Source organism: Daldinia caldariorum (genome assembly GCF_022478825.1).
Source record: "Daldinia caldariorum strain CBS 122874 unplaced genomic scaffold F4812scaffold_5, whole genome shotgun sequence".
NCBI lineage: Eukaryota > Fungi > Ascomycota > Sordariomycetes > Xylariales > Hypoxylaceae > Daldinia > Daldinia caldariorum.
In genome coordinates, this window is record NW_025953041.1 from 918,567 (window position 1) to 935,916 (window position 17,350).

The 17,350-nt window shown below is 46.6% G+C and overlaps 8 protein-coding genes across 8 annotated transcripts; 5 read left to right on the forward strand and 3 right to left on the reverse strand.

Annotated features, from left to right (window-relative positions):
* Window positions 1–439: 439 nt before the first annotated feature.
* Window positions 440–2,400, forward strand: F4812DRAFT_422798 (DUF1295-domain-containing protein). Its single transcript, XM_047933701.1, has 4 exons — window positions 440–948; window positions 1,010–1,074; window positions 1,128–1,351; window positions 1,417–2,400. Exons 1-4 carry the CDS (start codon window positions 589–591, stop codon window positions 1,833–1,835), a joined length of 1,068 nt encoding a protein of 355 aa, XP_047791672.1. The 5' UTR covers window positions 440–588; the 3' UTR covers window positions 1,836–2,400.
* A 1,170-nt stretch (window positions 2,401–3,570) lies between these two features.
* On the forward strand, window positions 3,571–5,105 carry F4812DRAFT_422801 (uncharacterized protein). Its single transcript, XM_047933702.1, has one exon. It carries the CDS (start codon window positions 3,937–3,939, stop codon window positions 4,480–4,482), a length of 546 nt encoding a protein of 181 aa, XP_047791673.1. The 5' UTR covers window positions 3,571–3,936; the 3' UTR covers window positions 4,483–5,105.
* Window positions 5,106–6,258, reverse strand: F4812DRAFT_422803 (uncharacterized protein). Its single transcript, XM_047933703.1, has 4 exons — window positions 6,057–6,258; window positions 5,935–5,968; window positions 5,504–5,804; window positions 5,106–5,423 (listed from the first exon to the last, which is right to left on the reverse strand). The coding sequence occupies exons 1-4, from the start codon at window positions 6,098–6,100 to the stop codon at window positions 5,257–5,259; spliced, it is 546 nt and encodes a 181-aa protein (XP_047791674.1). The 5' UTR covers window positions 6,101–6,258; the 3' UTR covers window positions 5,106–5,256.
* A 43-nt stretch (window positions 6,259–6,301) lies between these two features.
* On the forward strand, window positions 6,302–9,494 carry F4812DRAFT_326699 (ATP-dependent DNA helicase II subunit 2). The gene is made up of 6 exons (XM_047931522.1): window positions 6,302–7,126; window positions 7,182–7,758; window positions 7,815–8,209; window positions 8,259–8,473; window positions 8,530–9,008; window positions 9,075–9,494. Exons 1-6 carry the CDS (start codon window positions 6,633–6,635, stop codon window positions 9,087–9,089), a joined length of 2,175 nt encoding a protein of 724 aa, XP_047791675.1. The 5' UTR covers window positions 6,302–6,632; the 3' UTR covers window positions 9,090–9,494.
* Window positions 9,495–10,468: 974 nt separating this feature from the next.
* On the forward strand, window positions 10,469–13,312 carry F4812DRAFT_326799 (uncharacterized protein). Its single transcript, XM_047931523.1, has 8 exons — window positions 10,469–10,585; window positions 10,645–10,979; window positions 11,150–11,201; window positions 11,382–11,542; window positions 11,598–11,647; window positions 11,716–12,191; window positions 12,246–12,531; window positions 12,579–13,312. Exons 2-8 carry the CDS (start codon window positions 10,884–10,886, stop codon window positions 13,072–13,074), a joined length of 1,617 nt encoding a protein of 538 aa, XP_047791676.1. The 5' UTR covers window positions 10,469–10,585; window positions 10,645–10,883; the 3' UTR covers window positions 13,075–13,312.
* Window positions 13,313–13,343: 31 nt separating this feature from the next.
* F4812DRAFT_457900 (mitochondrial chaperone) lies at window positions 13,344–13,857 on the reverse strand (the record flags this gene model as incomplete). Its single annotated transcript, XM_047937252.1, has 3 exons — window positions 13,344–13,482; window positions 13,567–13,694; window positions 13,807–13,857. The coding sequence occupies 3 exons, from the start codon at window positions 13,855–13,857 to the stop codon at window positions 13,344–13,346; spliced, it is 318 nt and encodes a 105-aa protein (XP_047791677.1).
* A 336-nt stretch (window positions 13,858–14,193) lies between these two features.
* F4812DRAFT_422821 (ribosome biogenesis protein RLP24) lies at window positions 14,194–15,660 on the forward strand. The gene is made up of 3 exons (XM_047933704.1): window positions 14,194–14,296; window positions 14,513–14,564; window positions 14,670–15,660. The coding sequence occupies exons 1-3, from the start codon at window positions 14,292–14,294 to the stop codon at window positions 15,237–15,239; spliced, it is 627 nt and encodes a 208-aa protein (XP_047791678.1). The 5' UTR covers window positions 14,194–14,291; the 3' UTR covers window positions 15,240–15,660.
* F4812DRAFT_422826 (uncharacterized protein) lies at window positions 15,661–16,929 on the reverse strand. The gene is made up of 2 exons (XM_047933705.1): window positions 16,414–16,929; window positions 15,661–16,327 (listed from the first exon to the last, which is right to left on the reverse strand). Exons 1-2 carry the CDS (start codon window positions 16,507–16,509, stop codon window positions 15,866–15,868), a joined length of 558 nt encoding a protein of 185 aa, XP_047791679.1. The 5' UTR covers window positions 16,510–16,929; the 3' UTR covers window positions 15,661–15,865.
* Between the last annotated feature and the right edge of the window lie 421 nt (window positions 16,930–17,350).

A 17,350-nucleotide genomic window follows, 5' to 3' on the forward strand; every position in this document is an offset into this window, starting at 1 on the left:
ATTAGAAACAAGTAAATATTAGAAGGTATTGTGAGGTATCTGATACCTTAGAAGTAGGTATTGCCAGCAGTCGCTGTACTGTAGATATTGTATAAATACTGTGCATTTACCTACCTTGCCTTAGCCTTATTTTTCAGTTTTCGATATAGGTATTTATTCATTGCGTGCCTTCCCGACTTTTTCGAAATTTTGAACTTTTTTTTTTCTTCTTCTAAGCGATTGGGCGATAACTTCTCAGCCAATACCTTCAACAAAAAATTTGAACTCTTTTATTGGTGTTTATCTTAGGTAAGGCTTTTAAGGTTACACCCCCCTCCCCCCCCTTAATAGCCCCGTTTGCCGTTTACCCCTGCCCATGTTCGAAAGGCTGAAATGACATAAAATTGGCCCGTGCTGTAAACTCGACTGGTGCTCTCTTTACCTAGGTATTAGTACCTAATGTACCTGAGCTGAATGTCGACTTCCTTAAGCAACGTCATGACTTTACTTCCAACAATTGGAAGCACAATAGGAAATATAAAACCTCGTCGTCTTCTCTCTCAACGATACTGAGTACTGACACGCTCCTATCCGTTACAAATTTACAAGATGGCTTTGCCTTTGGTTAAGAAGCTCCAAGATTGCGCGGACTACTCCCAAGTAATCGAGCCATACCTACCACAACTTTACGAACTCCCTAGGAAGCTATACCATACCTTGTTGACGCACGAATCAATTCTCGAATTATACAAAAATACCAACCCGTTTATTTCCGGGCTTGCGTTTTCGATATTTCTCGGTGTCATCTTCTTAGTTGTGTCCGAAATCAATCGTAATTACTCCCAGGTTGATCGCATGTGGAGTCTGTTGCCAACGATATATCATGCACATTTTGCTGCTTGGTCTCACCTGAATCATCTTCCAAGCCGGAGGGTTGACCTTATTTTGCTATGGAGCGCAATATGGAGCGTGTGTAAACTCATAAATATCTAAAATATTCTTTTCGGTTTTTGTAGCTAATGTTCGTAAGGCTCGTTTGACGTTCAATTACTTCCGGAAAGGTGGTTATAACGTCGGATCTGAGGATTATAGATGGTGTGTCGTTTTGTCACATTTGCCCCTATCTAACCATCTAATTTAATTTGCAGGGAAATAATTCGCAGCAAAGTACACCCGGTACTTTTCTTCCTATTCAATATCACCTTCATCTCCTTCATTCAGAGCATATTGCTTTTCCTTCTTGCAGCGCCAACATACATTATCCTCCTAACTTCCAACTTTGAACTAGAGGTTACAGCAGCAGATTTAGCTTTCACTACAATTCAGATCGGTCTCATAGTATCCGAATGGTTTAGCGACCAGCAACAATGGGGTATGTGATATACTTCATTGCTTTGTGTACCTTACCTTTACTTTACTAATGAAGGGTCATTTTAGACTACCAATCAGCCAAGAAGGAATACCAACAGACGGCAAAGGTGCCACGGGGCTGCGGTTTCACTCAGGAAGAGCTTGACCGAGGTTTCATCACTTCTGGGTTATGGGCTTTCTGCAGGCATCCTAACTTTGCAGCCGAGCAGACTATCTGGTTGACTCTATACCAATGGAGCTGTTACGCAAGCAAGACTTTCTACAGTTGGGCAGGTCTAGGCCCTCTATTTTTAATGATGATTTTTCAGGGATCTACTTGGCTCACGGAACTAATCAGTTCTGGAAAGTATCCAGAGTACAAGTATTACCAACAGCGAGTCGGGGCTCTCATACCCAGCTTCACTTCATACAAAACTCCGGAGAAGACGCCAAAGATAATTCGGACGAGCGATTTAGCGAAGCGAATGAAGGCAAAGCAAAAGTAAAAAGCCACCTCCAATAACTACATAGTATGTAATCATTAGTGAGTAGGTGGCGTGGGAAGTAGGAGCCCATGTGTGCATACAACGACGGTCTCGCATTCACATCTGTTTGGCAGTCTACTGCAACGTGACGCAGGTGTACAACCCCATCCGGGGCGCGAAAGCCTCAATACGATAATCTATTTGTCTTTCCCAAGATGCGGGGGGAAGCGAGGGTGGAGGGGGGGGAGATGTGTTGATTTACCTAATTCATGGGGGTAGATGGTTGATCTTAGATAGACCGTCTTTGTGCAGGACCTACCATTTTATTCAACAAAATAACAAAATAATCTGTGGTCGGTCAACAATTTCCCCTTCAAATACATTGCAGGTGATGGTATGCGGGCTGGCGCGCCCCTCATGTATGATACCGGAAGAGACCAGGTTTGCTACGCAGGCCACGATCCTACAGCCCCACCATTGCTCGGACTCCCGATAAGACCCAATGCAAACGATGATGGCGGGTATAGTAGCATACGGAGGCGTCTCATCGCATACTTGCTTTGACGCCACTACTCGCTTCGTGACGCAAGTGTCTATCGTTATTGAATCATAGCCAGAATACAGTCCATGCCATATCACAAGTCTTTTATTTAGTTCTTTCTTTCTTTTTTTACGTTTTATTCCAGAAATCGAGGAGATGGCCTTGTCTTGCCAATTTAGATTACCCCAGATTGACTTATTTAGGAATATATCCCCCACGGAAAGATACATCTCTGAAGCAGTAATCTGGCTAAGCCGAACGGTTTATAGCTTTATACCTAATTGGTAGAGATGTTTAGGACCCAGAAGTCTTCAAGTTAGGTAATTTACTATCTTTAGTAACGATTCTACAAAGGACTAGTTAACCTACTTAAACTAGTAGACAACTCGGCTTTAAGCAGCCGAAGACCGGATTGACTTCACTAGTAATCTACTAAGAAGTGACACATGCATCCACGGATAGCCGCTTCGCTTAGATACCTAGATGCTGTGTTCGTTAACCACGAGTTTTACTGTGTACGATCTTACATATAACCTATGAGCTTATAGCTTATGGTCTACGGCTTTTACTATCTACCAGTTCACCGAGGGAAGTTGATCACGTGCCCATTTATACTTATGACAATACCTAATATTTGGAGATCACGGTAACAAGTAAACGAAGAGGAGGGTAACGAGATAGTTGTTTTTACAAGGTAGTAGTAATAACCTGCTAAGGTAGGAGATCGTCAGATCAACGTCGACTTGCATATGGTAAGCTATCCCACCTCGAGGGTTCCACCGCCGGAAGCCACCCAAACCCAAGCTGCCAGGTTCACACACCTCCAACAAACTACACCACTTTTTCACGATAGTACCTTACGTATACACTATGCATCTGTTATGATCTGATTATGCTTATAACCCCCGGTAGGAGAGTGGGACCAAGGACCCTTACTGGCCGGGACCCTTGACTGACCCTTAACTGACCCTAATTGCAGCTAGTAAGTAAAGTTAATATAAAATAATACAAACTACCTAGGTAATATAATAGGTAATTCGACGCTGACGATACCCTTGCTTGCAAATATGCTTGTTCGACCCAAGAATGCATGACTAGGTAGCTTAGTTAGATCCGTTTTCCGATCCCAGAAGACTCAAAAGAGAGAGTGGGGGTTCCATTAAGATGATTAATATGATGAATAGGTAGTTAATGCCCTCTTTCTAGCCCTCATTCTTTTTTTTTCTTTTTTTTGGCTTACATGATTACCTAGGTATATATCTCATTCACACGAGACGTATACATAGGTCTCGTGCCCTCTTCAAAAATCCTTCTGTTTTTTTTTTTCTTTCCTTCCTCTCCCTTCTCTTCCTCTGACTTCTCTATTATCTACTACAGCGGGAGGAAGACGTTTGCTAGAAGACTACATAACATAACTACAACATATTCCACTACCTAACCACTGACTCATACTTCCTATAAAAAAAATAAGTCTCTACTACTTACCAAACGTCCGACTGCTATCTCGACCTGTTTCACTTTGTATAAAATCTACCATAACCTACCTACCTACCGCAATATCTCCTTTAGTCACTTGTCACCATGGCCGGCACTTGGGACGCACTTATGCACATGATGCGCAGCCGCATGTCCTTCTTCGACGGCTCGACGCCGTCATCATCATCATCTTCTCCCGCGCAATCCGCCGCGAGGGGGTGGCGGTTATCCAAGCAGCAACCGTCCGAAAGCGCCGACAGCTACTTCCCCGAGCGAGCAACGTCTCCCACCTCATCCGTATCGGAGAGCGAAGACGACAGTCCTATGACTACCACCACTACCATTCCTACCATCATCACTACTACTACTGCTGCTACCGCTATTAGCACCACGCCCGCCCCCAAGGCGAACCGCATGATCGGCGCGGAATACCCGATCCCCCCCTTGGAGCGCGAGTACAGCCCGCCGACGCAGGAGCTCGACGTCGCGGAGCAGCTGGCGAAGAAGCCGCTGCCGCGCTCGCTGCACAGCTCCCTCCAGCGCGCGGCCTCGCGCCCCGCGAGCCGCCCGCCCGTCGACGACGAGGAGACCAGACGCCTGAAATTAGAGGCCGCCAAGAGGGAGCTGCTGGCCCTGGCCGGCCAGGTTTAATAATAACCTACCTATAAATAGGAAAATATGCTAACAAATTTGGCAAAAAGAGAAAAAAAAATGGAGTGGAGGGGTGTGTGTGTGCGGGTACACTCTTACCACGCTAGAAGCTTTGAGGAATTTTCCATCTATCTACCTAGCGTAGTAGCTAGGTAGTTACGGGAACCACTAGTATGGACATTGCATTACATTGCATGGGATGTATGTTGGGTCTAGAGCGTTGTAGTGGATAAGGGGCAAAAAAGAAGGGGGAGGGAAAATTATATGAAAGGGAAGAGAAGCAGGAGGAGGAGGGAGGACAATACACTATGGCGAATTGGCATCGCATCGCACGCATTAGGTGAGCTTTTCCCTTTGTATGCATTATTATTATTATACCCAGGGATCGGTGCGTATTGGATACACTTATTGTTTCGGAAATGCTTTTTTAAAACCGGCGTACTTGTTGGGGACTAAGCGGAGATTGAGAGCGATTATCTTTAAGAGGTACATAAATAGTATCTACTGGGATTCCCGGAAGCTCGTGCTCTTTTTTTATTTTATTATTTTATTAAACGGAAAGGACATTGGAACTAGTTCGCGATAGTCGGATGTTTATTTTATATTAACTATAATAAATTGACAGTCTGGTTCCCCAATTTTCATATGTACGAAATACCTCGTATTAGACTCATTGATAATTGACAGCTTCCAATGTTGAATATTTACCTCATCTCCCATTTCCTTTCATTCATGTGCACGTGAGTCATTAGATAACAGTTATTGGTTTCCGTCTTACTCGAGGCGGGAAGATAGGTTAACTCCGTAGACGATTGTCGCAATGAGCGTGATGAGGTTAGTAAGCGAAGAGATGCCGTGGAGTTGTCCGAACTTCTTGTTCAGCACGGCCATCTCCTCGGAGTGGGCACCCTTTTCGTAGCTTGCTTTGGCATCCTTCTTTTCTAAATCACAAACCTATATTAGTACATAGTCGAAAGAGACAAAACCCCGCTTAATTTTTATTTGCTAATCCCCATCTTACCTTGCTCTCGCCTTAGGTCGGTCATCTTATTCGTCTCGGGAAGTAGGTACGTTAAATTGACGAGCCCTGTTACGAAGATGGTGCCGAGCGGTACAAGCACCCCCCAGCGGTTTGACGGGTGGAACACGCCTGCTAAGCTCGAGGGGACGCCGAAGGGGTTCTTACTCCCAGGATACGTCAGGGCGAGGAGCACGGGGGCTGCGGTCTGGATGCCGAAATAGGCGGGGAAGACGGCGCGTTGTAAGGTAGCGAATTGAGGTCGCTCGAGGACTTTGAAGGAGAGTATGGAGTTGATGAAAGTCTAGGGGAGTTATCGGTCTTAGTTAATTTGTTTCGTTCGTTCGTTCGTTCGTTGTGTAGGTGTGTGTGTAGGTGTGAAGTAAATGCGGAAAAGAAAGGTCGCGGCGGTATTTGCGGTTAGAGTAACTTACGTGGAAGACCTGCGTTCCAAGCAATGTACCGTAGCTGTAGAAGAGTTAGTTAGGGTTAGGTAGTAAGGTATGGGCTTGTTGTTGATTTTGGTGTTGTGGTTGTCGCATAGTGATGAACTTACGTTAAGACCTGGTAAGGAGCTAAGGTAAGAAGGATATGCGACATGTTTTTTTTATACTTGTTTCTATTTCGGATTAAGAGGTAGTGCGAAGTAAATAGTATATAAATCTTAAATATTAAATTTCAGCGAAGGATACAGTTCCAGTAGTTAACTTTTATAAATGTGATGACGTTTTTGAATTTGGTGGTGTGTTGTTTCTACCCCTCGGCCGAGGAGCTTGGGCCATTGGTTGATTGATTGGTCCAGGTCAATTAGGCGCATCGGCACGCGGTCAGGTGCTTGCGCGACTGCCTGATGGAACAGGAACGCGCCACTAGGCACACAAGTCCACTGTTACCTAAGCTCTATTAGCTAAAGGTACCTACCTACATGTCACTTACATCTTCTAGGCAGATGCCGTTGTCTTATGGATCAATTTCAACGCCATCTCAGTAAAGTTCCCTTATTATGAGTCTTCTCATAAAACTAAAACCAAGGTCTATGGCCTGATAGTTTACGACTTCTATTTGCCTTCGTCTTTCATCCCATTTCATTTCATCATTAATTCCGGCTGGTAACCCTCAATATCATCTCACAATGGCGGACAAGGAGGCTACAGTATATATCGTTGACCTCGGGTCGTCGATGGGCGATTGTCATAATGGTAGGATCGAATCCGATCTCGATTGGGGTATGCGCTACGTATGGGACAAGATCACCACAACCGTTGGTGCGTCGAGGAAGACATGGGCCGTCGGAGTTGTTGGTGTGAGAACCGACGAGACCAACAATCCTATACAAGAGCAAACCGGAGAAGGCTATGAGAATATATCTATTCTGCAGGAGCTTGGACCGATGAACCTAACCAATCTACGCGAACTACAAGACCTTATAAAGCCTAGTGATACTGATACTGGCGACGCTATCTCGGCCATAATAGTGGCCGTGGAGATGATCGAGAAGTATACTAAGAAGCTGAAGTACAAGCGGAAAATCATCCTGGTGACAAATGGCGAGGGCCCTGTTGACCCTGATGACCTCGATGACATATCAGCAAAGATCAAGAATTGCGGTATTGAACTCGTCGTCTTGTAAGTTGAAATTGCATCGAGACCGTCGGCTCCACTAATCCTATTCTTTCGTCAGAGGTGTAGATTTTGATGATGCCGAGTTCGGATTCAAAGAAGAAGATAAGTCAAGCCAAAAGAGAATAAACGAGGGGCTACTCAAAAGCCTTGTTGATAAATGCGACGGGTTATATGGCACCATGGCAGAAGCCATTGATGAGCTCGAGATGCCAAGATTAAAACCTGTCAGGCTGTATAAGACGTACGATGGAGAACTCACTCTTGGAAACCCTCAGGAACACCCGGATGCTATGAGCATCAGCGTGGAGCGGTACTTCAAGACACATAAGGCGACAGTGCCGGCAGCCAGCCGAGTAATACTCAAGACCGATCCTAGTCCGTCTCAAGCTGCCGAGGGTGACGAAATAGAAGGCGTAGAGTTCACAAACGGATTTTCTGCGGTTAAGAATGCTCGGACATATAAAGTCAATGATCCCGACGCGCCAGGAGGCAAACGGGATGTCGAGTTCGAATCATTGGCAAAGGGATATGAATATGGGAGAACGGCCGTACACATCAGCGAGTCCGAATACAATATCACAAAGCTTGAGACTACAAAATGCTTCACTATACTAGGGTTTATACATCAAGAGAAGGTAAATAAGGCTCAGCTTCTTAAGTCGGAGTCCCTTTCATATACTGATATCTCTAGTATGAACCATTCTTCAATATGGGAGAGGCGTGTCAAACAATCCCTCAGAAACTAAACGATGCTGCCGCACTTAAACTCTCATCATTCATACACTCCCTCCAGGAACTTGAATCCTATGCAGTAGCCCGGATCGTAACAAAGGATGGAAAGGAACCATCCCTCATTCTACTTGCGCCCCACATCGAACCCAACTTCGAGTGCCTATACGACGTACCCTTACCATTTGCCGAAGATGTCAGAAACTATCAGTTCCCCCCTCTCGATAAGGTGATTACTGTTACTGGTAATGTCAAGCGCGAAGACCATCGGCTTCTGCCCAGTCAGGAGCTGTCGGATGCCATGGATGACTACGTGGACGCTATGGATATCTCAAGCTGGGCAAAAGATGATGACGGGTGAGTATTATAAGCTGCCAAAGGAGGTATAGCCGCTAACAGTGTTAAGTAACCGTACCATGGAATATGCTCCCGTGGAGGATGTGTTTTGTCCTCCTATCCATCGTATTAACCAGGTCGTCCGACACCGAGCAATCTATTCGGACCAGCCGCTTCCTCCAGTTGCTCCCATTTTACTCAAATATTCAAACCCACCTGAAGATTTAGTAATCAAGGCCAAATCGAAGCTTGAAGACCTTATAGCTGAAGCTAATGTCAAGAAAGGTATTGTCTATTCTTGGATCAAAGCATCCGCATGTACCAAACTAACATTCGTCAAGTACCGCCCAAAGCGAAGGGCCGACAACGAAAGGGGACCAAGCCTGAGCCAATCTCGGGTCTCGATATCGACGCACTCCTCAGCCAGCCTCAGAATAAGCGTAAGAAGATCAACCCCGAAAACGCCATTCCCGAGTTCAAGCAGATGGTTGAATATGCCAACGACGAGCCCGAGATCGAAAGCGCTGCGAAGCAGATGGGCAGCATCATTCGCTCGTTAATCACGAACAGCTTGGGAGACAGCGGGTACGACCGTGCTATAGAAAACCTCGGCGTGTTCAGGGATACTATGGTTAAGTGGGAGATGCCGGCCTTGTACAACTCGTTCCTGAAGGACTTGAAGAATCGTCTCCTCTCTGGAGAGCTTGGCGGCGATAGGAGGGAGTTATGGTGGCAGATGAAAGGAGCTAGAGCTTCGTTAGGTCTAATCGATCAGAGCCTATCTGAGCCGTCTAATGTAACCCCTGAGGAAGCCGCAGAGGTATGTGATGTCCTTAGTAGCTATTCGGTTGGCCCTTTACTAAACCTTTACTAACTCTCTTACTAGTTCTTCAAGAAGTAATGCTCGCCGTAGCATTTGGATTCCATAATGCAGTGAGGCATATAAGAGTGTCTGGAGTCCTGGTTTGTCGGAGCCAAGCCCTTTAGATATCGGCAGTATTTATGAAGAGGAAAAGGTGTGTAGTGGTTGGCATAGCTTTGTAGGTTGCCCAGAGAGTTATTTCAAATTGCTATTTAGGAGTTATGGCGTATGAAATCAGAGTGTCTTGCTTGCTTAATGACTTTAGGTAGGTAAGGAATAGCAAACCTTTGACATATATTAGTAGGGTGTATCATCAACTTAGACCAGTGGAGGCGATATGTTTTTCTCCTCAAGTGGCAAGAGTCTAGAAAACTTCAACATTAGTATCACTGACCTAATTACTTCAATACACCATCGCGGCGATCCGTTCAACCTACTTTATCTTATTTGGCGTCGTTGATTTGTAACCAAGCCCAGATACATATCTGTTACACCAAGAGCCTCCTCGTCACTCAACGTCATGTCTGCATTATATGAATGGAATGAAGCATTCTCTGAGTATATTGTTACGCTTACCACTCCATCTGGGAAATCATTCACGGTACATGCGGATCTACTCTCTAGAAATTCTGAGTATTTCCGCCGGGCACTAGAAGAACAGCGTCAAAAAACCGGGCAGCGGAAATTCCCCTTGACTAAGCATGCTACTGAGGAAGCTGTTTCCCTCTTCGTCGATTGGGTCAGTATGAGAACTTGTTGTGGGGATACTGATGAAGACCTATTTCGGGAGGCTGAAGATGATTCTATCCTATACAGCTGGCCTTTTAGTGAGTTTATTCAAGCAAAGGGGTTCCGAGGGGATGTCGCCGTGACCCTAGGTACAAGGCCGCTGCGTGACTTCAACTCCGCGATCAGGGTATGGGAAGCCATTCCTCCTGGTTCCAATATTCGTTTAGGCCTCGTCGAATTATTCTGCAGGGGATATTTTAGCTTCAGAGGGGGAGATGGGTTATTGGAGATACTTCCCGTGGATATGCTCCGAGAAGTCTCTAAGCGGCTTGTTGCTGGACTTAGAAACATTATAAGAGTCAAAAGTTGAGTTGAAACCAGAACAGGAATTCCATCTAGATCTCGAAAAATACGAAAAGCTAAGAAAAGGACATGTATCGGAGTCGTGATGATTTCACACCTAAGGTACCTGTTAAATAAATAGGAGAATGTTGCAATTGTTGCAGTGTAAAGCGAACCGGAGCAAACAAAGCTCTGTGCTTACATAACACTTTGTGCATTAACTGGATGTTATTGGTAAGGTACCTGTAGACTGTACCTAAGGAAGGAGGCGTTGTGTCACACTGAAGTACATACATTAGGTATGTAGCAATTAATGTAACCTTGCTTTCACCGTTCGCATTCGATCCTGATTCGATGTGTACATGTAACTGTTTTGGCTCTAGGTACCTGTTATTCAATATTCCCTAACCAACCTTTAATGAGATGTGCGTCCCGATTTCGAAGCTGCGAACTCATGAAAGAAGGTTAAGTACCTACCTAGGTAGTTATCAATAAGTGTCGATACTTACTAATTAACTATAAGCATTCCTCTTGTATACGTTGTGTGTGTAGGTACTTGGGGTAAGATTGCGAATGGCGTCATACCTCTACTTGACACCCTAGGTACCTCATACATTAGGTACTTTACCGAGCTGCCAGACCAGCCACATCTATCCGAAGACGGGTAGTTGCAGTGTGTATGGAAAAGGGAGAAAAGGGAGAAAAGGGAAAAGAAGGTGCACCTGTTGGGTACGTAAATTTGTTGACGGCAAGAGCCCAGAGATGGGAAAGCACCGTATTGTACATAAGGTACTAGCATGGAGAAGATGGAGAGCATCGAACTTACCTTCCAACTTTTACCTGCGCTCAAGACGTCCGGTACGTTTTCCTTTTTCCTTCTTCTCTTCTTCCGTGCCTGCGTCTTGACGCCTTTTCTCCCAAATTCTTCCACTCCAAAATTACCTACCTTAGTACCTACCTTAGTTGCCTTCCTCATAACTAAATCGAAGTTCCGAGCGAAAGTCTAAGTCTGACGAGGTACTCCTCAGCTATACCCGAGCAAGATGAGCATCCTTAAAGGGAATGATATTCCCGGCAAAGGTGCGTATTATAATTCCCCTTTTATCTGGTATATTAGGTACCGTATTTTCTGGAAGACCACCACATCAGGCGAAGCGCGCAAAAAACAAACTTGCCTCTCTCATCCCTACTTCTTCCAGAGGCCTAACAACCCAGGCATCTTAGCTACGGCTCTAGCTAACTAAGGTACCTATCTGATAGAAACCCAACAGCTGATTCCGCCCAGCCCCAACAACGTGGCCTTGGAATCTGTCTCCGCCATGGTTATGGGAGGCCAGTCTTCCAAAGACCAAGAGTTCTGCCCCTGGCGTTTCGTCAAATACTACCCCCGTCTCATAGTCGACATCGGTCAAAGAAAAAAGGTAAGAGTATCGTCGTACCTATAGCCTATTTGTGAAGTGGCTTATTTGAATCTAGGTACAAAAGTTTCTTAAGTTGACTTTGTTTGAAAAACATTGTTGGGATTTGTATGCATGCCCTTTTATTACCATATCCTAGGCGATCTAAGCACTTATATATGCTAACATTCCTGTAGTTTCTGTCTGCCATATCCTGGCACAATGGATAGAGAACCTCTTCTACTTGTCCCTAGTTCTCAATTCCAGCAATATCTCAAGATTATCAGCGCCCATCTGGGATTGCAACTCGAAGTTCCGAAGGACGGACCCGGCGTCAACTTCTTCGTCACGTTCGGAGAGAATGGCACGCCTATTCCCCGTTTTCTAGGCCGCGCTTCTCATCGGGACGCCTTTAGAGAGCTTACACGTAAAACTCACAGGTTGCCTGTAGATGATTTATCTCAGCTCACCCTCGATGCCTTGCAGAAGTACAGAAAGAAGATTGATGAATTGTATAAGGAACTCGATGTGGAAAGCCCGTCTAAAAGACCTGACGAGAAAAAGCCACAAGGGGAAAATCGCTACGAGGAAAAGTCGCATTACGCGCTTATTGGTGGGCGGTTGATTGATGAAGCACAGAGTTACCTCAAGCTTCGAAAGCCTCTCGAAAAGCGTGAGTACGACAATCATACAGGCAACCATAAGCAGTGAAGTTAACCATGCTTAGATATTATGACCACCGATTCGGAAGTGGACACGCCAACACCTTCCAAAGCAGAAGACTCCGTCCGATTTATCGCCGTGGACGTTGAAGTATGGGAGTTGTCACCGCTCGCAGTCACAGAAGTCGGCCTAGCAGTCCTTGACACTCGGGACATTGCAGACACTCTTTCTGGTGCAGACGGCCATGGATGGTTCCCCTTAATCAAGTCGTACCACTTCATAATCGAGGAGAATAAGCACATGGTCAATCACAGATTTGTCAACGGGCGTCCCATGTCATTTAACTTCGGGTATGGTCTCTCCACTCGGAATGAATAGTTATGCTTACATTTTTTAGGGTTTCTGAGTTTATTTCTCGCAACCATGTCAATAGGGCAATCGGCAAGATTATCGGAGACGACAAGTCTGATGATCAAAGGCCAGTCATCCTAGTGGGACACGATGTCGATAGAGACCTAGAATACATTACGAAGCTCGGATACAATATTTGGAAGGTGCCACAGGTTATTCAGACGACCCATAATCCGATCGACACGCTCCCGATGTTCTATCAGTTTAAAGATTCGGGTATAGGGCGTAGCCTCGGCGCCATGTGCGAATATTTCAACTTGTCGTATTACAACCTTCACAACGCGGGCAACGATGCAACATACACACTGCAGGCTATGATTGCTATGGCGTTTAAGAAAAAAAATAGCAGAGCTCCGTTTCGGATGCTAAATCTTCAAGACCAATCCCCCACAGAGCATTGCGCACCCGGCAAATCGCCTCCCCACTCCAACATCGACATCGCCAGACGCTTGGGAAACTATCCTTTAGGCAGGCAAGGATGAAGAAAAGGGCAATTCATAACCACCTTAGCTCTGGGACTGAGGGTTGACTTAAGAAAGCAGTTTGAGAAGAGACTTTGCTCCAAGATGGGGCAGTATTGATACTGTAGATAAAATATACAACCAATATACAGCCCAAATGAAATAAAATCCCTTTTAAGTCACCTTAAACGCCATCGCTCCATGGATGCTATGGTATTATACATTTTGTGGTAGAACCAGGATCGTGACCACGTTGCAAGTCGTGTGGGCTTCGTTAGATTTGCCTAATGCTAACTATTCTTCTCCAAGAACTCCTTGGCCTCGTTGACCTTGGTAGCTAAGTAAGGACTTCCGCCTCGATCGGGGTGGTTCAGGAGCATGAGGGTCCGGTGGGCCTTTCGGACTTTCTCCTTCGTGACGGCTCGTTCACTAATAACAAACACACACACAAGCTTCTGTTAGCTAATACCGTTCATTGTAAGCGTGGGCAATGCTGTATGCGTTCGTTCGTACTTGAGGGACAGGATGAGAGTGGCCTCTTTCTTGGTCATGCGCGGCTCGAAACCGCCTTTGTAGAAGGCTTTGCCCAGCGCTCCGACGCCGCCCCGAGAGCGCCGCCATGCGACGAGTCCGGCGCGGCCCTGCGTTGTTCTGCGTTAGCCGATGCGCATGTAGATAGATACCTGAGATACATAAGGTAGATGGGTAGATATATTAGGTATATAAGAGGCAAGTAACGAAGTATATGCGTACGAGAAATGCGGCAACCGCAACGCCGGTTCCGATAGCGAGTGCTGAGGCCATGGTGACGGGGGTTAAATCGGTTGGCGAAGGGAGTGGGAAAAAAAGGGAGCAAAGAAAAAAAGAGTATTATATTTGGTATTTAGTATGATGTCGATCGGTAGAATGAGGGTCGCATTGCGATTCTTTTCGAATAAACGCACGGACCTCATGGTAGAATTGCCTGCGGGACCGTTTATCGATAAGGGAGATAGATGGCAATTGACGGGAGTTTGTACCTAACCTGAGGTACCTAGGCAGGCAGATTGCGGGCGTTATAAAGTTAATCCAGCGCCTATCGATCCCCGATAAAGACCAGAGGACCCATTAAAATTTCGGTATGAAGTTTTCGGAGGGGCCGCCACGAAATACCAGACTTCTCTGTCCCGATTCATACATACATACACCATCTCCAACATTGTCAACGAAGTCTGTTTTGAGGCTCGTCTACCGTCAAGATGAGGTACGTCCTAACAAATATTTATTTTTTGGAAATTTATTTGTCATATGATGGTTTTTCGAATATTTGTACTTGAACGCCGTCAAAGTTCTTCTTTTTTTTTTTTTTCCTTTTTTTTTTTTCGATCTTGAACTACCGTTGAAACCCCGAGACTCAATGGCTTCGATTCGTTATGCGAAAAACAGACGTGATCGTATTTACTAACTAGCTGTCCTACAGGATCGAGACGTGCTATTTCTGCAGTAGACCTGCCTACCCAGGCAAGGGAATTGTGAGTATCCCCTCCAATTTTATCCATCCATCCATCCTCCCCTCCATGCCTCCCTCAAATCAGAATTTCTAACCCATTTTCCTTTCTCTCTCTCTCCTCCTACAGATGTTCTGCCGCAACGACGCCAAGCAATTCCGCTTCTGCCGGAGCAAGTGCCACAAGAACTTCGTGATGAAGCGCAACCCGCGGAAGCTGCGGTGGACCAAGGCGTTCCGGCGGGCGGCGGGCAAGGAGATGACGGTGGACTCGACGCTGCAGTTCGCGGCGCGGCGCAACGTGCCCGTCCGCTACGACCGCGAGCTCGTGCAGAAGACGCTGCGCGCCATGGACCGCGTCGCCGAGATCCGCGCCAAGCGCGAGCGCGTCTTCGCCAAGCGCCGCCGCGCCGGCAAGCGCGCCCAGGACCTCGCCGCCGACCGCAAGCTCGTCCAGGACCACGCCCACCTGCTCCCCCGGCTGCGCGGCAGCGAGAAGAGGAGGCTCGCCGAGGAGCAGGGCCTGCAGCCCGAGGAGATCGAGGAGCTGGAGAGGAACGCGGCAGTCGCGGAGAAGAAGAGCGCCAAGGTGTTCGGCAAGGAGAAGGTGCGGCAGCGGGTCCGCGTGGATGGGGGCGTCGAGGCTATGGGACAGGACGAGGACGAGGACGAGGGTGGTATGGATGTGGATTCCGAGTAAGCGAGTCGACTGTGACGGTTACGGTTACGGTAATAACGATGATAATTCGCAATTCACGTTCTTCTCGCTCCTACGAAAAGGGGGAAGTCATACATACCTACAGTTCCGGGGCGAGGGAAGAAGAACGGTAAAGGTACTACGAGAGGAAGGTCGCGCGAATGAGGATGCCCCAAAAAGAAGAAGAGAAAAAGAGATCACGGACAGTGGTGGCGTTCATGCGTATGGGAGGGTTGTTGTTTCGTTTCTTCTGCATGCCATGGCGTTTGGGGGATTCTAGGATTTTGATTCCTTTCCTTTCCACAAAATGAATGAAACACACACATACTTTTGGCCTGCCCGGTTCCTGTGAGGAGATGGGTTCGTGTCTGACTCGTTTACTGCCGATACTATAAATCATAATGGAGCATGATCCCCTTTTCTTCGTTGTGTATTACCATTATCATTATCAGGGGGTGTATACGATCGAGATATACTATATGACATTAGAGTTTCAGATGGTGTCTCTTCCTACGTATTATCCATTTCGTATATGGACCACAATGCTTGGTCCTGACAGTAGGATTTCAACGAGAGAAATTACTTCGTGAATATCGACACAATTCTTTAACGATCCTTTTCCAGCCCGGTTAGACCGCAGGTAGATCCGGTTTCCGTCCCCGACCCGGACCGTGCATATAGTGGATCTTGGGCGGTTGCGGCAGCGAGTCCCGGATATCCTGTAAGATGTGCGCGTCGAGAGCCTCGCGGCGCTTGCGCTCTTGCTCTTGGTCGTACGGCTCCGCCCCCGCGTGCTCAGATGTCCAGTTGCCTGCTCCCCCGCGCCCCGAGTGCCTCGGCGGTTGTATGTGCGCCTGGTCCTGGGCTGTGGGGGTAGACGAGGGAGCAGCAACCGTAACCGTAGCTACCTCGGACGACGACGGAACATCGACGAAATTTCCCGCGCCGCCGCGACCGGCGCGCGCGTACGTCCTTGCGCCGTTGCTGGCAGAGCTTACGGTGGGAGTCGCAGCGGGTTGCGCGGGGCCGTCGGCTGGGTCTGCGAGCGGCTCGTCGTCGGCGCGGGTTTGCGGTGTCTGCGCCTCTAAGTCCTACGGATGGTTCCCGTCCTTAGTTAAGACGCGATCGAATATAAGAAAAAGAAAAAAAAGAACTAAAACCAAGAGAGATCCCTTACCTGCGACTTTCTTTTAGCCGCCTCATCGATATCTTTCTGCGAGTAGAAGTTGCCGGCGCCGCCCCGGCCGCTACGACGATACACCGCATCCGACATCGAGCCCGTCCGCACCTACGTAACGCGGTAGAAAGCAGTAGTATATATCAGGTACTTTAGTTAATGTGCTTTGTTTTGTTTAGGTTAGGTAGGTAGTTATATAGATGTATAGTTGGAGAACTTGCTCCGCCTTGCTAGTAAATCCAGTAAACAAACAGTTACTACTCTACCGAAAGTGAGGGGGTACCGAGCACGTAGGTTGTCAATTCGAGATGTTCGTGAGCAAGTTAGGTACCTAAATTAAAAAATCGACCGCGCGAACGACTAAAATGGGATGCGGGGTGATGGTGGTGGCGATCTCGATTTAGAAAAAAAAAATTTGAAAAAAATTCTCCCCATTTAAAGTTTAAGAATGCTTTAGGATAAATTACATCCATGGATGTACTTACCAGTGTTGAAACGAAACGGAGACGGACTTTAACTTGCTAGGACGTTGTTTGGGAGCGGCTGCCTGCGTTCGTGTGACCATTGCCTTGTCTGTTTGTGCAACCTACCTTAACCCAATCGAATTTCCGGTACTACGTAGGTAAGGTGAACGACGTCATGGAGGGGCATCGCATCCAACTAACCTTCCTCTTCGGCTCTTCCAAGTTTGTGATCAGACGCTTGCATGTAGCCTTACCTTAGGTAGGTACCTATCTAAGTGGGCAAGGTGGGATATCGACTATAATAGTGCAGTTGCTTCGATGTTGATCTTATATGGCCTATCAAGATCGTTTGCGCTTTTTTATAACAGATTTCAAAGCGAACAGAAATATATAAGTTTAGTAAATGGGAAGTATAAACACTAATGATAATAAGTACCCAATTCAGTTTTCTTCTCCGTTAACTATTACTATTT

Excerpts from the sequence above, each read along its gene's own strand:
- F4812DRAFT_422798 (XM_047933701.1), top strand. The coding sequence starts at position 589 with ATGGCTTTGCCTTTGGTTAAGAAGCTCCAAGATTGCGCGGACTACTCC. Across the intron at positions 949-1,009 it reads TATGGAGCGCAATATGGAGC|GCTCGTTTGACGTTCAATTA; the intron begins GTGTGTAAACTC and ends AATGTTCGTAAG. Across the intron at positions 1,352-1,416 it reads TAGCGACCAGCAACAATGGG|ACTACCAATCAGCCAAGAAG; the intron begins GTATGTGATATA and ends GGGTCATTTTAG.
- F4812DRAFT_422801 (XM_047933702.1), top strand. The coding sequence starts at position 3,937 with ATGGCCGGCACTTGGGACGCACTTATGCACATGATGCGCAGCCGCATG.
- F4812DRAFT_422803 (XM_047933703.1), bottom strand. The coding sequence starts at position 6,100 with ATGTCGCATATCCTTCTTACCTTAGCTCCTTACCAGGTCTTAAC. Across the intron at positions 5,969-6,056 it reads GCTCCTTACCAGGTCTTAAC|CTACGGTACATTGCTTGGAA; the intron begins GTAAGTTCATCA and ends ACTCTTCTACAG. Across the intron at positions 5,805-5,934 it reads TTGGAACGCAGGTCTTCCAC|ACTTTCATCAACTCCATACT; the intron begins GTAAGTTACTCT and ends TAACTCCCCTAG.
- F4812DRAFT_326699 (XM_047931522.1), top strand. The coding sequence starts at position 6,633 with ATGGCGGACAAGGAGGCTACAGTATATATCGTTGACCTCGGGTCGTCG. Across the intron at positions 8,210-8,258 it reads TGGGCAAAAGATGATGACGG|TAACCGTACCATGGAATATG; the intron begins GTGAGTATTATA and ends AACAGTGTTAAG. Across the intron at positions 8,474-8,529 it reads TGAAGCTAATGTCAAGAAAG|TACCGCCCAAAGCGAAGGGC; the intron begins GTATTGTCTATT and ends ACATTCGTCAAG.
- F4812DRAFT_326799 (XM_047931523.1), top strand. The coding sequence starts at position 10,884 with ATGGGAAAGCACCGTATTGTACATAAGGTACTAGCATGGAGAAGATGG. Across the intron at positions 11,202-11,381 it reads GAATGATATTCCCGGCAAAG|AAACCCAACAGCTGATTCCG; the intron begins GTGCGTATTATA and ends CCTATCTGATAG. Across the intron at positions 12,532-12,578 it reads CCCATGTCATTTAACTTCGG|GGTTTCTGAGTTTATTTCTC; the intron begins GTATGGTCTCTC and ends TACATTTTTTAG.
- F4812DRAFT_422821 (XM_047933704.1), top strand. Across the intron at positions 14,565-14,669 it reads CCTACCCAGGCAAGGGAATT|ATGTTCTGCCGCAACGACGC; the intron begins GTGAGTATCCCC and ends CTCCTCCTACAG.
- F4812DRAFT_422826 (XM_047933705.1), bottom strand. The coding sequence starts at position 16,509 with ATGTCGGATGCGGTGTATCGTCGTAGCGGCCGGGGCGGCGCCGGCAAC. Across the intron at positions 16,328-16,413 it reads CGGCTAAAAGAAAGTCGCAG|GACTTAGAGGCGCAGACACC; the intron begins GTAAGGGATCTC and ends AACCATCCGTAG.